This window comes from Lytechinus variegatus, chromosome 14, assembly GCF_018143015.1.
Source record: "Lytechinus variegatus isolate NC3 chromosome 14, Lvar_3.0, whole genome shotgun sequence".
NCBI lineage: Eukaryota > Metazoa > Echinodermata > Echinoidea > Temnopleuroida > Toxopneustidae > Lytechinus > Lytechinus variegatus.
Window position 1 is genome coordinate 2573236 of NC_054753.1, and position 24051 is coordinate 2597286.

At 38.3% G+C, this 24051-nt stretch overlaps 1 protein-coding gene across 1 annotated transcript in view; it reads left to right on the forward strand.

Annotated features, from left to right (window-relative positions):
• LOC121427527 (calmodulin-binding transcription activator 1-like) overlaps positions 1-18705 on the forward strand; it is an 81251-nt gene extending 62546 nt beyond the window's left edge. The window contains exons 10-22 of the mRNA XM_041623970.1: positions 176-302; positions 931-1062; positions 1677-1762; positions 2721-2917; positions 5955-6030; positions 6446-7360; positions 8423-8628; positions 9863-10041; positions 10444-10508; positions 11120-11194; positions 12354-12547; positions 12907-12987; positions 18347-18705. Of these exons, the coding sequence (XP_041479904.1) occupies positions 176-302; positions 931-1062; positions 1677-1762; positions 2721-2917; positions 5955-6030; positions 6446-7360; positions 8423-8628; positions 9863-10041; positions 10444-10508; positions 11120-11194; positions 12354-12547; positions 12907-12987; positions 18347-18401 (2388 nt within the window). The 3' untranslated portion in view covers positions 18402-18705. The remainder of the gene's footprint in view (positions 1-175; positions 303-930; positions 1063-1676; positions 1763-2720; positions 2918-5954; positions 6031-6445; positions 7361-8422; positions 8629-9862; positions 10042-10443; positions 10509-11119; positions 11195-12353; positions 12548-12906; positions 12988-18346) is intronic.
• The last annotated feature ends 5346 nt before the right edge of the window (positions 18706-24051 follow it).

Here is a 24051-nt window from a genome sequence, read left to right on the forward strand (position 1 = left end):
TCAGCTTAATTTGTGCCTGATGTTATTTGCAAACAAGTGCTGTCAGTATCTTGATACAAGGTAAGGCTTGGGGTGGGGGCAGTTGCCAGCATCTAACTGTCTAATCTAATGGTCACACAGTTCTCTATGAACGTTTTCTTGTAAATGAGTGACCCATTTGCTTTTTCCCTCCTAGGGTGGAGTGAAGGTCTTAGTGACAGGGCCCTGGCAGTCCACTCAGGATGTTTATAGCTGTATCTTTGACCAGACCAGTGTAGCAGCTGCACTTGTACAGACTGGTGTCCTACGCTGCTATAGTCCAGGTAATAGTAAACAAAATTAAATGCTTCTGAGGATGGTGGTGGAAATTATTATTACCCAAAATGTGCTGTTCATTCTGTCCCAGAATCTTATGAAGCCTTTAAAAAAAATTGAAATATTGAATGATAATGAGTTCCAACTTGCCAAGAGTCTATTAAAATCATAATGGATTTGTCAGTAGTGTAAATTCTTATTTGTTTAACATTTCAAAGAGAGTTATTTTCATTCAGTAGTGCTCTAAATTTTAGAATAGTCCATCAGTCTTGTCCTCCCAGAGGAGAAGTTGTCCTACCAAAGTAGTGTACTGATATGTATGAAAGAAGTGCCCTTATTTTCTCCCTTGAGGCAGAAATGTGTAACGTGTAACCTGTAGACATTATTCTGTAACAGTACATTTGTTTGAGTATTGTTAGAATGTTTGAACCTGTAATGTATGTATATATATATATATATGTTTTTTTTAATTGTCGAATTTGCTCTGGAGCACCTTCATCATCTAATTAAGCGTCAAGTGCGGTATCACCTAGCCGTTTGAGATTGAATACCTCATGTATGACTATAAGAACATTAATCTCAGAGTCTGTGTGAAGAGATTAACATTGTTTCTTTCCATCCCTTCGTCTCTATCAGCCCATGAAGCAGGGAAATGTGCGCTTCATGTAACCTGTAACGGACTGCTAATCTCCAAGCCTCTCACGTTTGAATACAGAGCACGTAGCAACCAGTCGGTCGCGTCGTCACACGACTGGCTTTCTCTAGATGGTAAGTGTCCTACCATTAATATCCTCCAGATGACTCTAGTCTACTGAAATGGAAACAAATATTGATTTCCAAGTTTTGATGAAATGTTGCACATATTTCTGTAACTAAGGCAGTCATGTTGCATCATTTTACAGCACTTAGACATGTCTGATAAACGACATCTTAGTGTCGGTTGCTGGGCAATGAAGTGTAATTGTTTTAATTTTATTTATTTCTTGTTAGTGAGACAGAGATGCTCACTGTTCTTTATTTGTGGTACGTTGAACGCTTATTTAGATTAAGCAATCTTCATAAATAAGTAATTGGTTCCCCTAATATGTTATTATCCAAATGTCTGTTGCATATTTTGTTTTTCAACCCAAAATATTTTTTCTTCATCCTTCAAATTACTGCAATTCTTTTCTTGAGGTTGGTATCCCTGATATGAGGAGAGCAATGACTATTTTATCAGATTTTACAAGGAAGTGGATATCACCAATTTTGCCATTGAGGACATAGCAAAGCCATAGTAATGACAATCATATTTGTGCACTGTGTTGCGGATAATTACCGGATAGACAACCCTATATTTACCGTTATCGTCATGATTATTGTTCAATTCATCTGTCTTACAGAGAATCGATTCAAGATGGCTATTCTGGAGCGCCTAGAGCAGATGGAACAAAGGCTTAGTAACACAGGCAACCAAGGAAGAAGCCAGGTAAAGAAAACTTATTTCAGTAGGGTCCTTGTTCTTTCATCACCTCTTACCCTATTGGGGGAAACCCCCATTTGAATCAAAAGTCTTCCAGAGTTTGTCAGCTGTACTACATTTTAAATTCCTTATGTGCATGCAAACTCAATGGACCTGACTTGAATTCAGGAAGGGATATCCCATGTGATTCCATGTGCTCTCCTACGTTTGGTTTCAGGTACTTCTGAACAAATTTCTGAGCCGTTTTTAGTTGCGGATTATCGCAGATGCAGCTCAATGCCTTTTCTCACATTTCTGCCAAGACAAAACTCTAGGGATCAGAAAAGCCACCGCACATTTCCTTTGAGTGTTAAAGGTGAAAGATGCAACTTTTATTAAAGTACTTTAGCAGTGGTGTTTAAATCAAGCTCAGAGCTACTTTCAGCAGCAGGTTATAGCAGACACAGCTCTGTGTCTTTTTCTCTTGCATTTCTCTCTCTTCCTAGCCAAAACAATAGGGATTGGAAAACCCAGTGTGATTTTCCACAATGTTTGTAGCTGAAGAAAATGATGTTTCGGGTACCTCAGTTTAATCCATCCTGTCGTACATTTTTGTGTTTTGTAATATGTGCGCATATTTCACCCTTATTTATGATATCACTCACTTGCATTTTATCCTGAAAAGTTTGTCAACCTGTGTACTAAACACCATCCATTAGTCATAGTGTTTCTCTTTATGTTTTGAAGTGTTGAAAATCCCCATTTTCCTGGGATCTTACATTTAATTCTACTAAAGACTTTGTAGTTTTTCCTGCGCTTGGGATTCATTCAGTCAAACATTTCTTCAGGTTTTTAATCCTCACTCACAGCCCATTGCCATACTGTATGTGTTCAGAAAACGTGGCCAACACACAAGCTTTCCATGATGATAAATCTAGGTTGTGCATGCATTATAAAGGTTATGAATTGTTACTATACCTTGCAGCCTCCTGGAGGTACATCTCAATCCAGTTCCTTTGAGGACAGGGTGGTCAGTATCTGTCAGGACCTGATGAGACAAAGACCACCAACCAGCGTTCCTCAGATCCAGACCGTCAGTAGACCAGACCATGGTATGACGCTCCTGCACCTAGCAGCAGCACTCGGATTCAGTCGGCTCATATCTACCTTGTTCTTATGGAGGTTTGTTATGTTAATTGTAATGATTATGCAGTTCTTGTGTAGCACATATATCACATTATGATATAATGTCTCTACGGGCTGTATTCTGAATTCAGGTTTAATTTAAACTCTGGTTTTAAGTTGTGGTTTAACTATGGAAAGCCAGATGTTAATCTTTAACAGTAGAGGTTCAGTGTATCAGCTCATTTGACTCCCAAATCATTATTAACTGCCTGGGAAGGATAAGTATGACAGTTGTCTTCACCATTCAAGAATGAGTAAAGAGCACGGTAAACATGAGAAACATTCACTGTAAAAAAAATTTTGAACCGTTTGGCTTCCCATAATTTAGCACAGAGTTAGACCATGGTCTAAGTTAAACCCGACATCAGAATACGGGTCTATGAGTCTATGCAGTTCCAAAAGACTTTAATATTGCCACATTGGCTTTAGCCTTGCAGCCTTTTACAGCTTGAATAGTTATAAAACAAATAAGATGTTTTTATATAATAATAATGTACATGTAGGTATATTTACCCAGGGTAGCCACTTCAGTTTCGAAAACTGTTCTACCAGCGGGCCCTGCTATTATTATTACCCCGGCTTTGGTATGAAGGGGGAGGGGGTGCATGGGTTTAACCCTATCTAGGCTGGGGTATTTTGGGAGTTCATATGGCCGGGGGGGGGGGGCCTCCCAGGCCCCCCCCCCCTATGATCTCGGCCGGCGACCGCGTGATTGCGCCGAAAATTGGCACGCGGGTTGCCTCGAGCATAATCTACAAGATTGTATAGCAATTTATTTCATGCGAATCGCTATTAAGTGATTATGCTAATTTATGCGTAATTAGTATGCGAAATAATACTTTTCCCTTTAACTCCCTAAATAAAGCTCCAAATGTACTAATTTTTGGTATAGAAACTCTTTGTGGTGTCCTTAGCAAGTGTACATGAAAAAAATTGTGATATCAAATCATTTTTTATGTATTTCTTTGTTTTTTTTACCTTTTGTTTTTCATTTTTTTTTCAATGAAATTTGTTGGGGACGCTTCTGTGATCATAAAAAGCATAAAATGAATACATTTAGACTAGAAAAACTAAAAATAATCATACATTTATGAATTTTGGTTGAAAACACAATTTGCATTGACTTTGTACATGAAATCACGTTTTTGAGCAATTTTCGGTCTGACATGCACTTACATAATGTTGCGTAATTTCGGAACCACGTACCCGGGTGACGCAAAATTGGTCTCAAAAGTTGCGCAAGACTTGAAAGTAAAAAGTCAGCGAGCGGCGCGGTCAAAAAATTTCACACGACGAAAATATCACGCGATTCGTTGAGGGGGGGCCTCCGAGGCCCCCCCCTCGGCCTAGATAGTGTTAAGGTTTTATTAGAATATCCACATATTGCAGCCATTTAGACTGAATTGCATTGGATTTACAAAATATAACAATAAAACGATAACATGGTATAGCAATTGAACATTATAAATATATTATTTACAAAATAAATACAAATACATTTGGTAATACATTACATTTGGTAATGACAATACTGTCTTTTCTCCAAGGAGAAGCTCACAACCATTATGGTCCATATTATGGCAAGGTATATTCCATTTTTGTATAGCATACATCCCTTACCCCTAACGTTTCTCTACGAAATTCCAAAGGAATTTAGATATTAATACCTTTAATGCCTTTTATAGCTTACAAGCATTTTTAAGGTTTCAATTTACTTCAGCTGGGTTGAGTTTGGTAAATTAATGCCTTGCCATAGTACATTAATTCTGCGGCGGGGATTTGGACTTGGTACCTTTTACAATAGGTAGATTGTAAAAATATGGTGGAAGGCACCCAGATTATTATTTGTAATGAAAATTATTCTATGCATATTCAGCTCTTAAAGGGGAAGTTAACCCTGACAAAAAGTTTATTGTAAAAATAACAGAAAAAATAATTACAGATATTGGCAAAGGTTTGAGGAAAATCTATCAAAGGATTAACAAGTGATTAAAATTTTAAGATTTGTGATGTCATAGGCGGGCAACTTTTTCTATAAATATCATAAGGTAAAAAGTCAATGAAATTTCATCTCAGAAAATCGAAAATGGTTTTTATTGTACCTTCAGTATAGCAATAGACAAATCATTTCATACCTGGCTCCTAAAAAGAAAACAAAAATATGTCATCATGAACCATAAAAAAAAATGAAATTTATGCATCTTATTTCACATAAAATATGGGGAAGCTGCTTGTTCATGACTCTCTTAATCTAAAATAACCTTCACCAATATATTTTTTTCTGCTATTTTTACAATTTTTTTCTTCAGGGTGATTGTCCCCTTTAACTTTTATTTTCTGATCATAATGGCCTGCTGATGATTTGGCTCATATCGCCTTTGTTGAGATTGTAAATGTAGATTCGTGTTCACCAAGCAACGTGAATTTCATTGTGGAGACAAATACATCGGTAATTCTGAAGCTTCGTTGTTCCGAAGGTTCGAATATTCCAAAGGTTCGCTATTCCGAAGGTTCATTCGTCCGAAAACGAAATGAGGGTCGTAATTCCGAAGGTTCGTTAGTCCGAAAACGAAATGATTAACGAACCTTATTTCGTTTTCGGACTAACGAACCTTCTGAACAACGAACCTTATTTTGTTTTCGGATTAACGAACCTTCGGAACAACGAACCTTATTTTGTTTTCGGATTAACGAACCTTCGCAACATCGGACCTTATTTCGTTTTCGGATTAACGGACCTTCGGAACATCAAACCTTATATTGTTTTCGCATTATTGAACCTTTGGAATAACGCCACAAATGTTCGGATTAACGAACCCTTTTACGTTTCCGGATAAACAAACATCGAGGTATAGGCAATTTACGTGTTTCGGAATTATGAACCTTCGGAATAAAGAATCTTCGGAACTAGAAAGTGTAACCAATACATTTATGTCTCCAAAACTTCAATGATGTTAGGATTACAATTGTCCTGAAATTCAAATGTGTTGCCGGCAGTGACCCTGTCATGCTTCTATTCCTCCATGTGTTATAGGAGAGATCATAACAGTATAGTTGCAGAGCTGGAACTAGACCCTATGAACATGGACAATGCGTCCTGCACTCCATTGGTAGGTATTTCTCAGAAGCTAGGGTTTTTTTTCTATTGGGGATATCAATTCTTCTTGATTTGCTTGCCATTGGTTTGTTATTGGAATTCTATTTGCCACCAGCAGTTGGACCCCATATCATAACAGACTTACAAGTATGATGAATTTGCTGTATTGGTAATTGGCCTTAGTAACAGGGCTGTTTGTACAAATAATTGTTTTCATCGTATAACCACATTCATAAAAGCTTATACATGCTGTAATTTCTAAATTGACTTTCTGAAAATCAATTTTATTTGTGCTTTGGATGGTTCAACCTTTATCAACTTAAATAGAGGATAGAAGGATTACATTAAGTTTTACATGGAAGTATCATGAAGTTCAATATTATTTGAATGATGTCATTCATTTTTTTATATTTCTCTGTTTCCTACAGATGTGGGCATGTGCTCTAGGTCACATGGAGTCTGCCCTTCTCCTGTACCGCTGGCGACCCCACTGCTTGAAGATGAGTGACTCCCTCGGTCGCCTTCCCCTGGATGTCGCCAAGTCTCGAGGGCACACCTCCCTTGCAGAGTCCTTGATGCAACTTGGTCAAGAAGAACCTCACCTTTGGCCACCTCTTGGTGCTTCCCCATCCCCCAAGAGTGATCCCATACAGATACCACGAAGCGGACGCAATACCCTTCCTGCATTCATGGTGTCATCACCAGCCACCAACACACCAAGTTCATCCCTTTCCGATGACTCTGCACCTATCTTTGAAGCGCAGTCACCGTCTTCAGGCTGCCTGTCGAATCTCTCGGTGAGTCCCGTCTCTCAGGGGCTGGTGACACCCAACACAGGAGTCTCTCCGCAGATATCACCCAGGCTGCAAGACCTGCCAGGGACGTCGTCAGGGTCGCTCGGCAACATGCTCAACGTCCAACCGGGATTTCTTCGTAGGGACAGCGGGGTGAGCCTGAAGTCCACCAGTCCTCATCACCACCACACACAAAGCCACGCCCACCATCTGTCATCCAGCCCTCAGCCTCCTGCAGGAGCAAGCCCCATGCCTATCCCGCCTCCCATATCCCAAGCGACCCTCAAGGCATTCCTGAGTGGGAGCCAGATCCTGGGTAACCTGGACCCTGCGGAGATGATGGGGCTCCCTCCATTGGGAGACAAGGAGCACGCTGACCAGAAGGAGATGTGGGAGAGCTTCGTCAAGGAGCTCCAAGTTGCGGCTCAGCAACAGGAAGAAGATCATGGAGATCTAGAGGATGTGGAGGATGAACAACGCTGTGATTCTCCCATGCAGACGGATGACTACATGCCTCTTCTCCTACCAAGGGCTGCTGCTGGAAACAAGGTATGTTATAATTCACTAGCCAGAGTCATTCCCTTTTCAAGATTGTTACTGTTCATTGAGGAGCAAGCATTATTTTAGCCCTTACTGATCTAACTGCTTGATGCTAATTTTGTTAAGCTTGACAGCTAATTACAGTTTGTCTTTTGGTGTCTACTGTTTCTTTCTATTATTCATATATTGTTTTTTGTTAGGATTCTGTTCATTCTGTGATTATATAATGATGGTTGCATGTTGAGAAGCTTCAGTATGTCTGAATTTAATTCTATTTTCTGATTTTGCAATACCAAACAATCATTCAGTATTTATTGAATGGACAAGGAATTCAATGAAATAAGCTTCAAGTTTAATTTGAAGGTTTTGTCCAACAATTTGGTTGCCAAGTTATATAAATATATTGCAGTTTGTTACAAGAGCCCTGGAGGATGTTTCATAAAGCTGTTTGTAAATTACAAACGACTTTACACACGACTGGTGATTCTTTCTTGAGGTAAATTCTGCCCACCAAATTTTCATTTGTGTAGATTCAACTCCTCAGGAAAGATCACTAGTCATTCGTAAAGTTACTCATAACTTAAGGACAGGCTTATGAAACGGTTACACTTCGTAATTCCGAAGGTTCGATAATCCGAAAACGAAAGATTCGATGTTCCGAAGGTTCGTTGGTCTGAAAACAAAATAAGGTTTGTTGTTCCGAAGGTTCGTTAATCTGAATACGAAATAAGGTTCGTTAGTCCGAAAACGAAATAAGGTTCAATAAGTTTTCGGACTAATGAACCTTCGGAAATACGAACCTCATTTCGTTTTCGAATTAACGAATCTTCAGAATTATGAACCTCACTTTGTTTTCTGTCTAACGAACCTTCGGAATTACGAACCTCATTTCGTTTTCGGACTTATGAACCTGGGGAATTACGAATGTATGCGTATGAAACACCCACCAGGTTAAAGAGAATTAAGTGATACAAGGTTTACTGTTGGGGCTGGTGGTATGTAAAGTCATACAAACAGATTCACGAAACATCCCTTTGTGCATCACCAATCACTTCCTGTTCCCTCAATCAGGAGCAATATCTGTCTCTGGCAGAGCACATCCTGGATGCTCTACCGGAGCGCATCAAGCTGGAGGGCTCCAGGGGTAGCGTAGCAGGATCCCAGGTGGAGACAGAAGGACCCCATGTCCAGGTGGACCAGGAGTCCCTGCATGACTCTATCAGCTCCATCGCGAGTCCCTTCTCGAGCCCAGGAGGTGTGGAGGACACTCTTTATAGGTGAGATATTGTGTAGAGGTTGATTGATGTTTTAAACCGAAGCTGTTATTTTAAAGGAAAACTGCTCATGATGATAATTAGAGTATGACAGAAACTGGCTCAAGCTATTGGTAAATGGAGATTAAAGTGCATCTAAAGCCCAGTGCACACTTCGCGATGCAATTGCAACAAGCGGCCAACCGCATTATCGGTGCAATCGCATCACAGGCCAGCACAAACATTACAGCTCCGCAATGCGTTGCACCTCCATGGAACCTTCTTTTCATGTGTAGGTTCTCTGTCTTGTCTGTCTAGGACAAAATCTGTTCAGCTCAAATTGTCAAAATCAGAGAATTGCAGGAAGATTTGGTCTGCGATTCTTCAACAAATTGGATTGAAGTTGGAGTGCATTCCATTGCAAGGTGGTGCACACTCTTGCCCGAATTCACAAAGGTGGTTTTGAAAACCCACAATTGAGTCCATGGTTCATGAAGATTTCCTATATAAATTACGCTTAATTTAGCGCGTATCCGGCGCGTGTATAAAAAATGTCCAATGCTGATGCGTGCTATTGTCACAGTGCGCCGAATTGACGCCTGTTACCATGTTAAGATACGCTATTTGATTCATGAGTCCACTGTTTGAAGAGTGGACTCATGAATAAAAACAGTGGACTCATGAATAAGATAGCGTATCTAACCATGGTAACTGGCGTCAATTTGGAGCACTGTGACAAAAGCGCGCATTAGCATTGGACTTATTTTATACACGCACCTGACACAAGCTAAATTAAGCGTAATTTATACAGGAAATCTGCATAAACCATGGACTCAACCGTGGGTTTCAAAACCACCTTTGTGAATTCAGGCCTCTGTGATTTTGTGGCAGTCAGAGCTTACATGCAGTGCAAAGAATTAATTATGCTTTCTTATTGTTATATTTTCAACAACTTGAGTTCCCCTTTGTAATAGAAATATTGCTATCTTCCTTCTGATCAAGATCTTGATGAGGGGGGAAGTTGCATGAAAAATTACCAGGAAACTTGGCAAAGTTGTTACTGGTATGGTACATCTGGCCAATTTACCATTGATCTATGTTTTGTTTCAGTACTATGCTTAGCCATGGTAGATTTTTTAAGGGTCATACTGGGTCACGTCTAAAATTCCATCCATCCTGAAGTTCTTTATTGTTATTGTTTTATTTGGCAAAAGAGAGATTTATCTGTGACCTTTATTTTTAACATTCATCTATCCAGAACGGGCATTGACAGCTCACCTGCTAGTTCCTACAGTGGTGCAGAGTCGTCCTGCCGAACCTCCAGTAGTCCCAGTAATATCAGCTTTGATGAGGACTTCCCACCAGCAGACTGGAGCGACTTCTTACAGGGATCTGGCCATGCGTTACAATGGGCTTTCTCTATACTCACGCTCTCTGGTAAGCATTGGTTACCAGTCTATCTAACTGTAGTGCAAAGCTGATGACTAAAGGCCACTGCACACCTTACGACCCGACTGGCGTGCGACTGGATGAGGGGAGATGAATCGCAAGGCAGTCATAAGCCTCGACACCGCACACCTTGCGATCCGACTACAACGCTTTGCTGTGACGTCACATCTCCCCTCACTCCGTCGCAAGCCAGTCGCTGACCAGTCGGGTGGCCTTAAAAGATAAAGAAACTTTTCATGGATTTCCATTGCTTTTCAAAGAATCTGCTTTCTGAAGACTGTCATCTACTCTTTGAAGTCTCAAGATAGTTTTAATTTTGATTCTGATAACTTCTTTTATTGTCCCTAACTGTTGGTTGGCGTGATTTGTCTTCATTTTTGTTTTCTTTAGATGAAGAGCAGAGACAGTTGTACAAAGCTGCTATTGTGATCCAGAATGCCTTTAGACAGTACAAGGTATGATTGCATTGATTGTTGTGTATGTTCAATCCGCCCCACGATTGCTAAGCGTCATGTTACGGAGCCCTCGGGGCTGTATCATTAAATCATTAACCCACATCCTAACAAATGGCTTGAATAGGGCACACCAAACAGCTTGGCTCGATATTTTAATTGCATAAGCTACAAGTAAGTTGAAATGTGCAGATTTTGGTTCCCTTTCTCAAATGTTAATCCAATCCTTTGAGTACAGTTGGTATAGCAGCTTTCTTGTGGTTGATATTAGTTAGGAATATACTGCAGACTTTGTCAAGAATGCCCCCTCCCCTTTATCCGTGCAAAAGGGAGTTTGCAGAGGGTCTTTAGGAATAAGCTTAAGGTTGGGGCTTGGCGGTCAGTCTGGAGGGTGGTTGGTTGGGCTGGTTGTGTTGTAGGTATCTCTGGTATTCACATTGTATTGCAAAAGCACATGCTAAGAACGCCTCTTGCATGTCGCACCATTGTGCATACATGTACCCCTGTCTCTGTACAAGGATGTTGCTCTTAACCACTCCTACCTGTGAATCATTTGAAGTTTAACAAACAATCAAACAATTTTATATTTTTGAAATTTTGATTGTTTTTTACAGGGAAGGCAACAGCAGAAACAACAAGAATTGGAAGCAGCGGTCATTATCCAGAGCTATTACAGGAGATATAAAGAGGTTGGTCAACTTGGTGTTTTTGAAATCCCCATTCAGTAATTCTGACATTTTTTCTGCAGAATGATAAAAAGGTCGGTAGAGAGCAATAAATTTGCGTTTGGTAACTCACAACAGACCACGAATAGGACTATTGAAAGCACATGTAGAAAAAGATAGTCATGAAAACACACTTATATTCTAAGTTGAGTAAAAATCTGTTCCAGGCTTGATAGTTCAGCATCAAGACATGAAGGCATTTCTCACTCCTTAAGGCCACCACACACATTACGACCGGTCTGGTCACCGACTGTCTTGCGAGCGATAGAGGTGAGATGAATCGCAAAGTAGTCATAAGCCTCAACATCGCACACCTTGCGATCCGATCTGCGACTCACGCATGCGCTTTTTGCTTTTTGGCATAGCATCTGATAAATTGCGCTTACTACTGCGTATGCGCGTTGTTTATCATAATACGCGTCATGCAACTCTGCTGTCTGATTGGCTGGAAGTTGGATTGAGCTTGTGATCCAGTCATAAGGATTCGACATGTCGAATCCTTCCGATTTTCCTTGTGACTTGTCTCTGACCGGTATGCGACGCTCAAGCTGTCAAGCGCTGTGACGTCACATCTCCCCTCACTCAGTCGCAAGCCAGTCGGCGACCGGTTGGGTTGTAAGGTTTGCGGTGGCCTTTAACCATCTTGTCAAATTCACCTACAATTACAATGCATACAGTGATAGTTATTGCAAAGAAATCACCATTGATACCGGAATGGCTACCCCTTACAAATAGAACCCATTCATTATTATTATTTAACCAGGTGGGTGTTTCTTAGAGCTGCTCGTAAAATTACTCCATACTTAATGCATGACTGGTACTTATTCTTAGGTGCTACGTCAGTTACCTATAGTATGGGTTTGTCATTCGGTGACATTCGCTCTTGCGACAATTTCTCTGGGCTTAATTTTGTCTAAGATAAACGGCAGGGTTGCAATAGGGTTTTATGGTGGGTTTAGGGTAGGGTATAGTGTTAAGCCAAGTGTTGAAGTTGGCCATTCGATCAGTGCGGAATTTAGAGTGGATCAAATGTTGTGTAACCTGTCATGTAGCGCAAGAAATGGTAACCTGTGGTTTGTAAAACACCCACTTGTTTAACGCATGGCTTTCATTTCTTACTCAGTATTTCCACTACAAGTCCATGTCTGAGGCTGCCAGGGTGATTCAAAACAAGTTCCGTTCGTTCCAGAGCTACCGACAGTTCCAACGGAGTCGCAGGGCGGCCATCATCATCCAGAACAGCTACCGGACTTACCGCGCTCAAGAACAGTTCAGGAAGAGCAGGGATGCAGCCATTCTTATCCAACAAAGGTTTAGGTAAGTCCCCTGTAGCTTTATGCTGCTCTAACTATGAGTTTGCAAATCTTGCAGATTTATAACTTCATAAATTTGGGGGCGCTGTATTTGCGCTTTCCAGAGAAATTGTGGATAAGTTTGATTGTCAAACTTATGATTGCTTTTGTACTTTAAATTTATTGCAATTATTTGATTTACTTCAACACCTTACATCCAATACACCGCTTATTGAATTTTAGACCTAGATTAATGGTAAGACTTTTGATTGATTTTGAGACCTAAAAATTGATTGCAACTTGCTCTGAATACCCCTTTGATAAAGCGTAGAATTCCAGATAGTTTTCTAAAGTACCAAATTTGTTATAATATTGTTTCTTTAGGGACAAGCGGAAGGCTCGGATGAAGCGAGAGCAGGAGGCCGCCCGGAAGATACAAAGATTTCTAAGGAGGTACCACAATAGGTGAGTTTATTATAGAAGGGAGGGATGGTATCAGGAAAAAAGGGGGGAGGCAGGGGGAAATATGAAGGGATAAGGGGCAGGGATGCACTGCAAAAACTCTGGTGTTGATTTAACACCAGCCCAGAATCTGTATATGTCCACACCAGAGAAGTTATAATAAACAACACCGGTTTTGTTTTGGTCTAACACCAGATCAGAACAGCATTGGTTTGATTCCATACTGGTGTTGTTTCAATACTTTTCTGGTGTGGACATGTATATAGATTCCAGGCTGGTGTTAAATTGACACCAGAGTTTTTGTAGTGTGGGGGAGGGAGGATTAAGCCAATTTTTACCAGAGATTGAAATTCAAAAAGATAGATAAACTTCAACCCGTGATTGTTGTATTAATTTTTTTTATGTTAATCGTGCATTGATGGTCAGACGTACTAACAGACTAATAATATAATCCATGTTTGTTCAGAGATTTGGCTTCATGGTTTTAATCCACTTCTATCACTATCATAATCACCCTATTTGAAGTTTTTGATGTTTCAGTTTAAGGCACGAATTCTGAAAATAATTGAAGTATTAGAGTGAACAAGGTAACAATTGTCATTTTAAGTGATTGACTCACAGATTTTGACAATAGTAAACGTTTCTTTTATATCAGAAAAAAGGATTCATTTAAGATACTGCATAATATGAGGTCTTACTGACTAGATCTAATGCAGATTATAAATATATGCAAAGTGGTATTTGAATAAAATACCATTTTCATCAATACCTTTTTGAGTCAGTCCCCCCCCCCCCCCCTCTTCTGCTTTGTTTTTTTAATCAGGGGGGTGGTGGTAGGAAATCATGGTGAATACTTGTGAAAACAATGCAAAATAGAATGGAATTCGTAGCACCTGTACTGAGGGATGGATCCATGTCTTACATTTCATGCACGATCCTCCTAGTGTCTTTTCATCACTAATCCTCAAATAACTCCTTAAATTTTGTGTCCATTTTTTGAGCCAATCTAATCGCACCATTTCAGAAGCTTATAACATGATATTGTGTCTTGGTCTTTTTTTTTTCAACTTTATGATACTGGGCCCATCCCCTATGCTGATATTGAAGAGATAAACCCTGTTATACATGTACTAACCATACACAATTGTTCATGTTTTATATGGGTACATTCCTTCTGATCACATACATGTAGGGCGAATTCACAAAGGAGATTTTCAAAACCCTTAGCAGAGCTGCCAAGTAGTATGGATTTTCAGTATTTAGTACTGAAAAATGAGAAGAATACTGATGGTTTCATGCAAAATACTAATTTCTCAAGTTTCAGTTTTATGTGTTGTCCTATGGTATTTCTTTGAAAATACTGATTTCCTCACCAAAATACTGAATTAGAAATACTGAAATGTTCTTGTTCAGGTTGGCAGCTCTGGCTTAGTTGATGAACCCATGGTTTATGCAGATTTCTTGTATGAATTGTGCTTGTTTACCGCGTATATTAAAAAAATGTCCAATGCCGGTGCACGCTTTTGTCACAGTGCACCAAATTGATGCCTTTTACCAGGGTCATCCACACTGTTTTATTCATGAGTCCACTGTTTTTAGTTAATGAGTCCACCCTTCAAACAGTGGACTCATGAATAAAATAGCATACTTAACCATGACAATGTCAGTTGTCAATTTGGCCCACTGTGACAACAGCGCGCATCAGCATTAGACATTTTTTTAAATACATTTGCGTGGTAAATAGGCATAATTTATACAGGAAATCTGCATAAACCATGGGTTCAACCGATGGTTTAAAAAAAAACATCTTTGTGAATTCGGGCCATAGTTGTGAGTATACCTAATATTACCTTAACTCATCTACCTAACCATCCCGTACCTTTCATCACATTCCGATCCTAAAAGAGTTTTCTGGGATGTTTGAATTTAACCCACATGGTGAGTTGTGCGTTTCAATGCCGTACATGTACATTTAAGTGTTATTTTTTTGTTTAGCTTAAGAAAAAATGGAGTTGTGATGTAAAAAGGGTCCCTCCTTAATGAGTTTACAAATTCTGCAATTCACTGAATTCTTTATTGTAAATTGATACAGTTTGGATATAAATAGTCAAAATTATTGCTTCTTCCAACATTGAAAATAACTTTTTTTTACATCGATATGACACTAATGCCAAATTTTGCAGTATTTCTGTTGTAAATGCAAGCAGCAAATTTATTGTTCAGGGCGGGGATTGAACTATTATGTCACCCCCCCCCCTTTTGAAAATTGGGATGTCATGTATTTATTCATAAGAACAAACATATGGTCAGTACAGTTGTAGAAATTCCCTGCAGCACCCACAGGCAAGGTGCGGTGATTATTTAAAAAAAAAATGGCCGGGCAAGTGACCAGTCTGTTTTTTTAAATCAGGAGAAAATAATGCTTATAAACCAGTTTAAGATATTTTTGTGAGTAGAAAAATTTAAATCCATGACTCTGTATTACATACGACCTGGGGCCCGTTGCAGAAAGAGTTGCGTTTAAACGCAAGTCAAAAAATCAATCGCAAGTCAAAAATGCGCGCTGTTGATTGGTTGAAAATCAAGTTGCGCGTGATTTTTAGAGTTGCGATTGATTGCAACTCTTTCTGCAACGGGCCCCTGCTTATTAAAGATCTGGGGAGCAATTCATCAATATATTTATCCGACAAGTTGACAGATGTGACATAATTATTTCCATGATTTTGATTGGCAGAGAGGCACTGTTCCTATGGTAACTGTCGGATAAAACGTCTGACATGTCCTTTCATGAAACGCCCCCCACGGTGCAAGTCTGCTCCAGGATGAGACTTGTCCTTCACCCAAGTTTTGTTTCTAAAAATGTTCCTCTGATAATAGCTTAGCCCATTCTTAACTGCAAAAATACTTAAAATACTACAATTTTACTTCATTTTATACATAACTCCACTTTCTCTTCAGCCTTTATTTGCCATTGTCCATCCTGTAGATTTACATGTATGTCCATGTAAACTTGTAATCAATATTTATATGTACCATTGATATTTATTGAAATTGTTTGATTTTATATCTAATCGTATTCACATGTAATGTGTAGTACTTTCATTAAAGTCATTTTTTTTGTATTGTGCCATAAAGTAAGGTGAATTTTCCCCCAAAGCAGATGCATTTCATGTAAAAATTATTAGTAAAGAATATCTAGAAATAATTCAATATCGTTGGTATCATGCGTACATGTAAATTTTTAATTTGCATGTTTCCCAAGCAATGATAAAGTACGTGTGCATCAATGATTCAGTGTTGAATTGTTATATGTCATGTTGTTGCACACTCTGCTTTAAATGTGTTTTTTTATCATTTCAGTGTTCTTGTTTTAATATCATAGCTGTATATTAAAATTTATATAGTCATAGTCCCACCATGTACTTGTGTGCAATGAACTGTTTTGAACTTCTTTACTCTCTCTTGTCTCAGAGTAGTCTCCGCAATATTTTTATTAAAAGGAAAAACTTTTTTGAATGAAGAATAATTTGAATTACTGACTAGTAAAATAATATTTTTACTCTTCATGCCCCTCTATATCTCTTTTCCCATAATTATTCTTTTATGTCCTCCTCTTGCGTAGTAGCTTTCCCCTCTCCTATCTAAATCCGTCCTCTTCTTACATTGTAAGCTGCCTCTAGTATATTTCTGTGCAAATGATGTATATCTGTAATATGATGCACACCTATACTTTGTCTTTAATGTTGATTTTGTGTGCTTGATTGATAGGGAATTAGCCTTGGCTGTTAATTAGTTGATATTTTTCTTGATTGAATTGTTTTTTGCATGTTAACCAACAAATGAATAAGATTGCTGATGTGGTTTACGGTACACCATGTGGAGTGTTATAGAAGCAGTGGATAGAAGAAGAGAGGAAGTGGATAGGCGAGAAAGTCGAGATTTTGAGAATAGAGTATTCTTTCTTGAGAATAGTCCTGAAAAGGACTGTAAACCAGAAGGAATGTTGAGTGAGAACAGCTTGAGTAGTAGAGCTGATGAGGAGATGCTGGCTTGCGTCGGCGAGTAGAGATGATGAGTAGTAGAGGACTACTCTCAGGACTACTTTTCAGGACTATTCTCAAGAAAGAATACTCTATTCTCAAAATCTCGACTTTCTCGCCTATCCACTTCCTCTCTTCTATCCACTGCTTCTATAACACTCCACATGGTGTACCGTAAACCACATCAGCAATTGTACATGCCACCATGCAAACCTTCAAACAACAAATGAATAAGAGGATACCCTGCTTACATGCAACCATTTTTTTTTAATGAATTGATAAATTTACAGACTTGATTTAATCGTGTGCCTGACCAAATTAAGGTAGTTGTGTATTTTGTCTTGTTTAGTACACAAACAGTGTTCCCAGCCCACCAGGGAGAATTATTTTACTTTGTTCCAGTCAGGAAAAAATCGCGGAATTTGATTTTAAGAAATACCTTAAATAAGGGGAAAAGACCTAACATGAGGGAAAAATCTGAATTTTGATCAGCCCAAAAGTGGAAAGCACGGTAGTCAGTCAGACTCTGTTATATTTTGTTGCATATCAAAACAACAATTGAATGACTGGTTGTGGTGGTACTAATTAGTTTTACATCATTGTTTTTGTACTGAAAATACATGTAATTGCTACAACAACTTAGAAAACATGCGAAACTGGGAACGGGTTTAAATAAATATCGGGGAATTTTTAAACTTCATCGGGGAAAAGTCATGGAATTTGTTTTCTTGAAAAGCTGGGATCCCTGGCAAAACAACTTCTCCAGCCTGGATGAACTAGGAAAATAATCTTTGTCAGGAGCTTTCTAATATCAAATTACTAAATCTTAAAAGTAAGTGCTGGAAGGGATATCTAAAGTAAACATGTATTAAGAAATGGCAAAGAGATACTTTCAATGTTCGTACTCATGCATTATATGAAAGTTAGATTATACTTTCACATTACCTCCCCTTTGCCTAGGCTTTAGAAGGCTTTAAGCACCGGATAGATGTCACAATACAGTCTTTCATTTACCAATCACCACAGACCAGGCAGATCTTTGCGCTCATCCACCTCTGGCTTCCTTGTCATTCCAAGAGTTTCAAAAACTTGGGGGGAAAGATCATTTGCTTTTGCATGCCCCACTTTGTGGAATAGCCTTCCTGAAGACATAAAAAATGTACCTCTGTCGAAACTTTCAAAAATCTTCTAAAAACTTTTATATTCAACTCTTAGCTCTTTATGCGCCTTGAGCACTCTACAGAGTGGATTTGGCGCTCTACAAGTCTCATTATTATTATTATTATGATTGATCATTGTTATTATTTCCTTTCCATCATCAGGGTGATGAACCAAAAGAAGAGACAAGGTAACCGGATGAAGCAAGTGACCACTTGACTGAGGCGAGGCAGACGGAGGTTCAAATCTCTTCTTGATTAGTACACCACGCCCTTACACTACGACATGTCAACGAGAGGATGATCGGTGAAGCACAGCATTGGATGTCTCTCTCCCCCGTCGGAGAAATGGTCTGGAACGCAGATTGGTTGCTCCTCTGTGGATTTCCCATACCCTTCGTGGGGTGGTGTGTTTATTGGCTTTCAGGAAGATTAACGGCCAGAAGAGGTCCAACTGTGTGGAAGTACAAGAACGTATGCTGCAGAATTCAAAGTATGATATAGGTATTGACGTTTCTTACCAGATGAATGTGTATCAAGCAGGTGATGCTCTGAATCGTCAGACTAAGGCTAGCAGCTGAGGTCTTTGAAGATTGAACTTGTTAACCTGTTGACTACTTCTGTAATACCTATAGCCTGCGTACAGGGATCTCTAGGTTCCAGTAAGCGATGGGTTCAGAAGGATGTGGCTTTTTATCACTTTATTAAACTGATTGATCACAGAATAATTTCCAGAAAAGGCGTCAATTAGCTCGTGACCATGACGGCTAATGATATTCTTAGAGTCTCAGTAGGTTTATTTTTGATACATTTGTAAAAATAGCTTTGTACATACAATCTGCTAGTACCTACCACGAAGGAAAAGGGAATATCGGCTCGTGATCACAAAGGTTATTGGGATTAGTACAGTTTCAGTAGGTCTGGTTTTGACAAGGATGCCTGTTTGTACCAATGACATAGCCTCCCGTGACTATGAACTCTCCATGATGGATATGGAGACTCTGCTTATAGCTTTATTATAAAGTCTCAGGATGCTATGGTTCTTGTTATATTTAAAAGCTGGAGGATGGTATGCAAGGTGGAGGACAGCAAAGGCGTACTTATAGTTATATACCTTTATATTCATACTGTGTCAGGAGTTGTCGAAATGATCCTTTTACTATTTAAGGCAATTCAAGATAAGAGGTTGACTCAACTCCATTTCAGAATTTGCCATTATAAAGTAACCACTGTTCAGATATCAAGATCTGTTATTTCTTGAGCTAATTCTGGATTATTACAGCTGAACCTAGCCAGAGATGGAGTATTATTGATTTCCTATGGTTGGTAGTATTCTATACATTGATTCAGCTCACCCTAACTGAAGGCTAAATATGCCATTGGGGGGCACTCCGAATTGTGGAGAAGTGGGTCTGGAATTCATTGTGGCAGTGGCGGACCGTGACCGGAGGAGACAAAGCATTGGAGGGGCACAGCATTGTTCACAAACAATACAGTGCCCCTCCAATGCTTTGTCTCCTCCGGGTCACGGTCCACCACTGCATTGTGGAATAATCAAACTCTGTCCTCGAAAGCCCTGCACTCTTTTGCATCTTTCTTGAAGATACTGTGATCAAACTTTGCTGCTTTCAGGCAGAGGACACACCAGAACCCAGTCTTACAAAGACGTAAGATTGATCCGATCAATCGTAACTCTATGGAAATCCACCAGGGTCATGGTTTTATCTATAGGAACTTTGCACAATGTCCTTTGTAACCAAAGAGAAGCACAGTGAATTTTCAAGAAAACAATGAATGCATGAATATATATCACAGCTAGAAAATATTTTGAACAAACATGCATAATACATGTTGACGTTGCTGGCCGTCCATAGTTGCGATTGATTGGTTCAATCGCAACTCTATGTAAGACGGGGCCCAGAACCCCGTCTTACAAAGACGTAAGGTTGATCCGATCAACCACAACTATGGAAAGCCAGCAAAGTCAACATCTGCACTACATGCTTGTTCAAAATGTTATCTAGATATGATGTATATCAGGGGTGTGAGTGGTCACAAATAAAAAGATCTGAAAAAAGCTGAAAAGTATTGAAAAAGTCTGGAATATAAAGAGCTCCCATACTTTTTGTACAGAGGAAAGCCAAATGTAAGCTGAAATTCAGCTGAAAATCAACACAAAAAAATCTGAAATCAGATAAAAAATCTGAACACTCACACCCCTGGTATATTCATACATTCACAGTTTTCTTGAAAATTCAGCATGCTCTTTGTTTACAAAGGACAATGTGCAAATTTCCTGTACAAGAAATCATGACATCGATGGATTTCCATAGAGTTGAGATTGATCGGATCAATTGGAACGATTCTTAAGACGGGACCCAGATAGCTACAGTACAGCCACACCCACAAGGTGATTCCAAACCAACTGATAATATGCCATTTAAACTAATGTAAGAACTTTGATCGATCTGGAATCGGTTTCCCCAATGTGAGTGTGACAACACTTTGGAAGACCCTAGGATTTACAGTGGTGTACATTTTGCAAATTATTATCAGTGATATTTCACATATTAAAGGGATTATAGTAATTATCGTTAAAGGGATGGTCCGGGCTGAAAATATTTATATCTTAATACATAGAGTAGAATTCACTGTACAAAATGCCAAAAATTTCATCAAAATCAGATAACAAATAATAAAGTTATTGAAGTTTAAAGTTTAGCAATATTATGTGAAAACAGTCGTCCTGAATATTCATTAGGTGGGCTGATGATGTCACATCTCCACCTTCCGTTTTCTTATATGTATGTTATTACATAAAATCATATTTTTTTCATTATTTCATACTTGTGTGAATAATATGTCTCCCTTATAAAGAAATAAGTTGCTGCAATAAATATCTAATGCACTAAATCAGTTGTCAATCCAATTTTTCTAGTTCTTGATAGAAAAAATTTGAATAAACCTATTTTCATATAATAAAATACAAAAAAACAAGTGGGGATGTGACATCATCAGCCCACCTAATGAATGTTCATGACTGTTCTCACAAAATATTGCTTAACTTTAAAATTCAAAAACTTTGTTATTTGTTATCTGATTTTAATGAAATTTTCGGCATTATGCTCAGTGAATTCTAGTATATTTATCAAGCTATAGTATAAATACTTTCAGCAGGGATCCATCCCTTTAACGATAATTACTATACAGTTTATACAATGTACATAGACAGATACATTTATGCCTTGTAGTTTGATTGTCTTCTGTATCCTGTACGTTCATTTATGTGAACACTTTAGTAGGAAAATCAATGCATTTTAGCATTGGCGCAGTATGGTCTAAAGAATTTTGTATAAATATATCTATGAATACAGAGTATATTCACCAAATATTCACTACTTACTTAGATATCACTAGATGACCTTGGGTAGATGCGGACATCTCAGGTCTTCATGTTTTCAAATGAAAATGCACATGCATACATGTGCATGTCTTTTTATCAGTGTGCAAGAGATGGCTTTAAATGTGAAGAACTGGTAATTGCAAAGCATGCTCTGGGTGAAATTCAGTGTTAAGTATTTGGTATATGAACTATTCTGTTGCCAAATAAGGCTGATGACATACAGGGGTTTTATACGTCCTTTTATATCTCCCATTTGTTCATTTGAAATGATTTTCGATTTACCAAGTCCTGATGAACTTTTTGTTAACATTGGATCAGTTTTCTTAATTTCAGATCTTTGAAACTTTTGTATGAAGCGCTTTATAAATTTTGCATATTATTTTCATTATTTTGTTTGCTTCCTCTCAGAAATTGTATGAAAAAACTATCGAATATTACACCTGAAATGTATTCATTCTACACTTTTCACTTTTATAAACAACCTTTTAGGGCAGGCCCCTTTCTCCTTGAAATATCATTGATTAATCTGGAAGGAATTGAGAATTGTAAAATATGCTGCAGACATATACATGTATGAACAACTTCACATATATTTTTCTTTAAGAAAAAGTATTCAAATATGAATGAATTGATCAGGACAGTTGGGAAGAAACTCATGGGATATTTTTTGAAGAATTGCCAATGCCAAAATCAAATAATGCTGATATATTTTCTATCAAGTGATGCACAATAATCACATAATATTCTCAGGTAGCATGTCATGTGTGATGAAGATTTTTTTTTTTTTAATTTCTGTGACTGCTCTCGAAATGTCTGTGCCCCTTGATTACCGGTATTCATGCTATTAAATTTGTCCTCTTCCTTTGCACCCGGGACCTGCGTTACAAATGATTGTCATTGCCCAGATTGGTCACAACTATGGAAAGCCAATAACATTATTTTCTAATGATAATAATAATAATAATAATGATAATAATAATAAAAATAATGATAATGATAATAATAATAATAATAATGATAATAATGATAATAATAATAATAATAATGATAATAATAATAAAAATAATGATAATAATAATAATAATAATAATGATAATAATGATAATGATAATAATAATGATAATAATAATAATAATAATGATAATAATAATAATAATAATGATAATAATAATAATAATAATGATAATAATAATAATAATAATGATAATAATAATAATAATAATAGTAGTAATAATAATAATACTGATAATGATAATGATAATAATAATATTAATATAATAGCTTGATTAATAAAGTGCTGTTTGCCTTAGGACATAAAGCACTGCTCTTATTACCCTTGCTTGAGTTCTAGCTACAAGTTTTTCAATCTCGCTCAGTGCAACAGTACGTTCAAGGAAATAATCTTGCCGGGTACCCATTCACCTCCTCGGGTTGGGTGCAGCACAGTGTGGATAAATATCTTGCGGAAGGAAAACACACCATGATAGATTTGAACCTAAGACCCTCAGTTTGAAGGACGAGAGTTAGAACCACTAGACCATGACGCACCCACATAATGCGTGTCCCCGTACAATCATGTACTTTAAATATGAAAGTACATGTAAGAGCTGAATTTATAAGTTTTTTTTCGTGGGGATACAAATGCAATAAGTATTACATTGGCTTTAGCTCAAGCAACCAATTTATTAGCAGTGCATTGTGTGGGGGCATCATAGTCTAGTGGTTAAGACTCTAGTCTTTCAATCTGAAGAACATGGGTTCAATTCCAAGCCATGGCGTGCTTTCCTTGAGCAAGAAATTTACCCACATTGTCCTGCACTCAACCCAGGTGAGGTAAATGGGTATAGGCAGGAAGTAGACTAGCGTAGCCGGGATAATATAGGAGCGCCTTGAGCACCTTGCAAGGTGCATACGTTCACTTTACAAATCCTATATTAAATTACATTATTTGGTCTATCAGCATTACTTTCATGCTCAGAACGGGATATTAAAGTGCATTTGATTGAATCAAACAATCATGATGCTGCTTGCTTTCCTTGGCTAAGATTGATCAGAACAATTGCAACTCTTGTAACGTAGGGTCCTGGGTCTCGTCTTGTTGCAATCGATTTGAATCCAACTGCGATTGATCTAAAATCGCTATCTCGTACCTACCCAATTATGTACTCCTGTTGCAGTTTGGGTGAGACAAGGCCCTTGTTTGTAACAGGCATCGAATTCAATTCCACGTTAATTTCAAGTAACACTCCTTAAGTTTCCAAAAGATAATGCACACATTTGCCCTTGACCTGTGAAAGTTTACCGGTTTGAACCGCTGCACAACATGTCTCTACTGATATCGGATAATGGAAGATTGGAGAGTATTATGTATAGAATTACAGACAGTTGGCAGTGTATGAAGTGCCAAAGTTATGCAGTGAATAGTACATGGTATAAACTTATATATGAAATTATTTACCTGTGATAG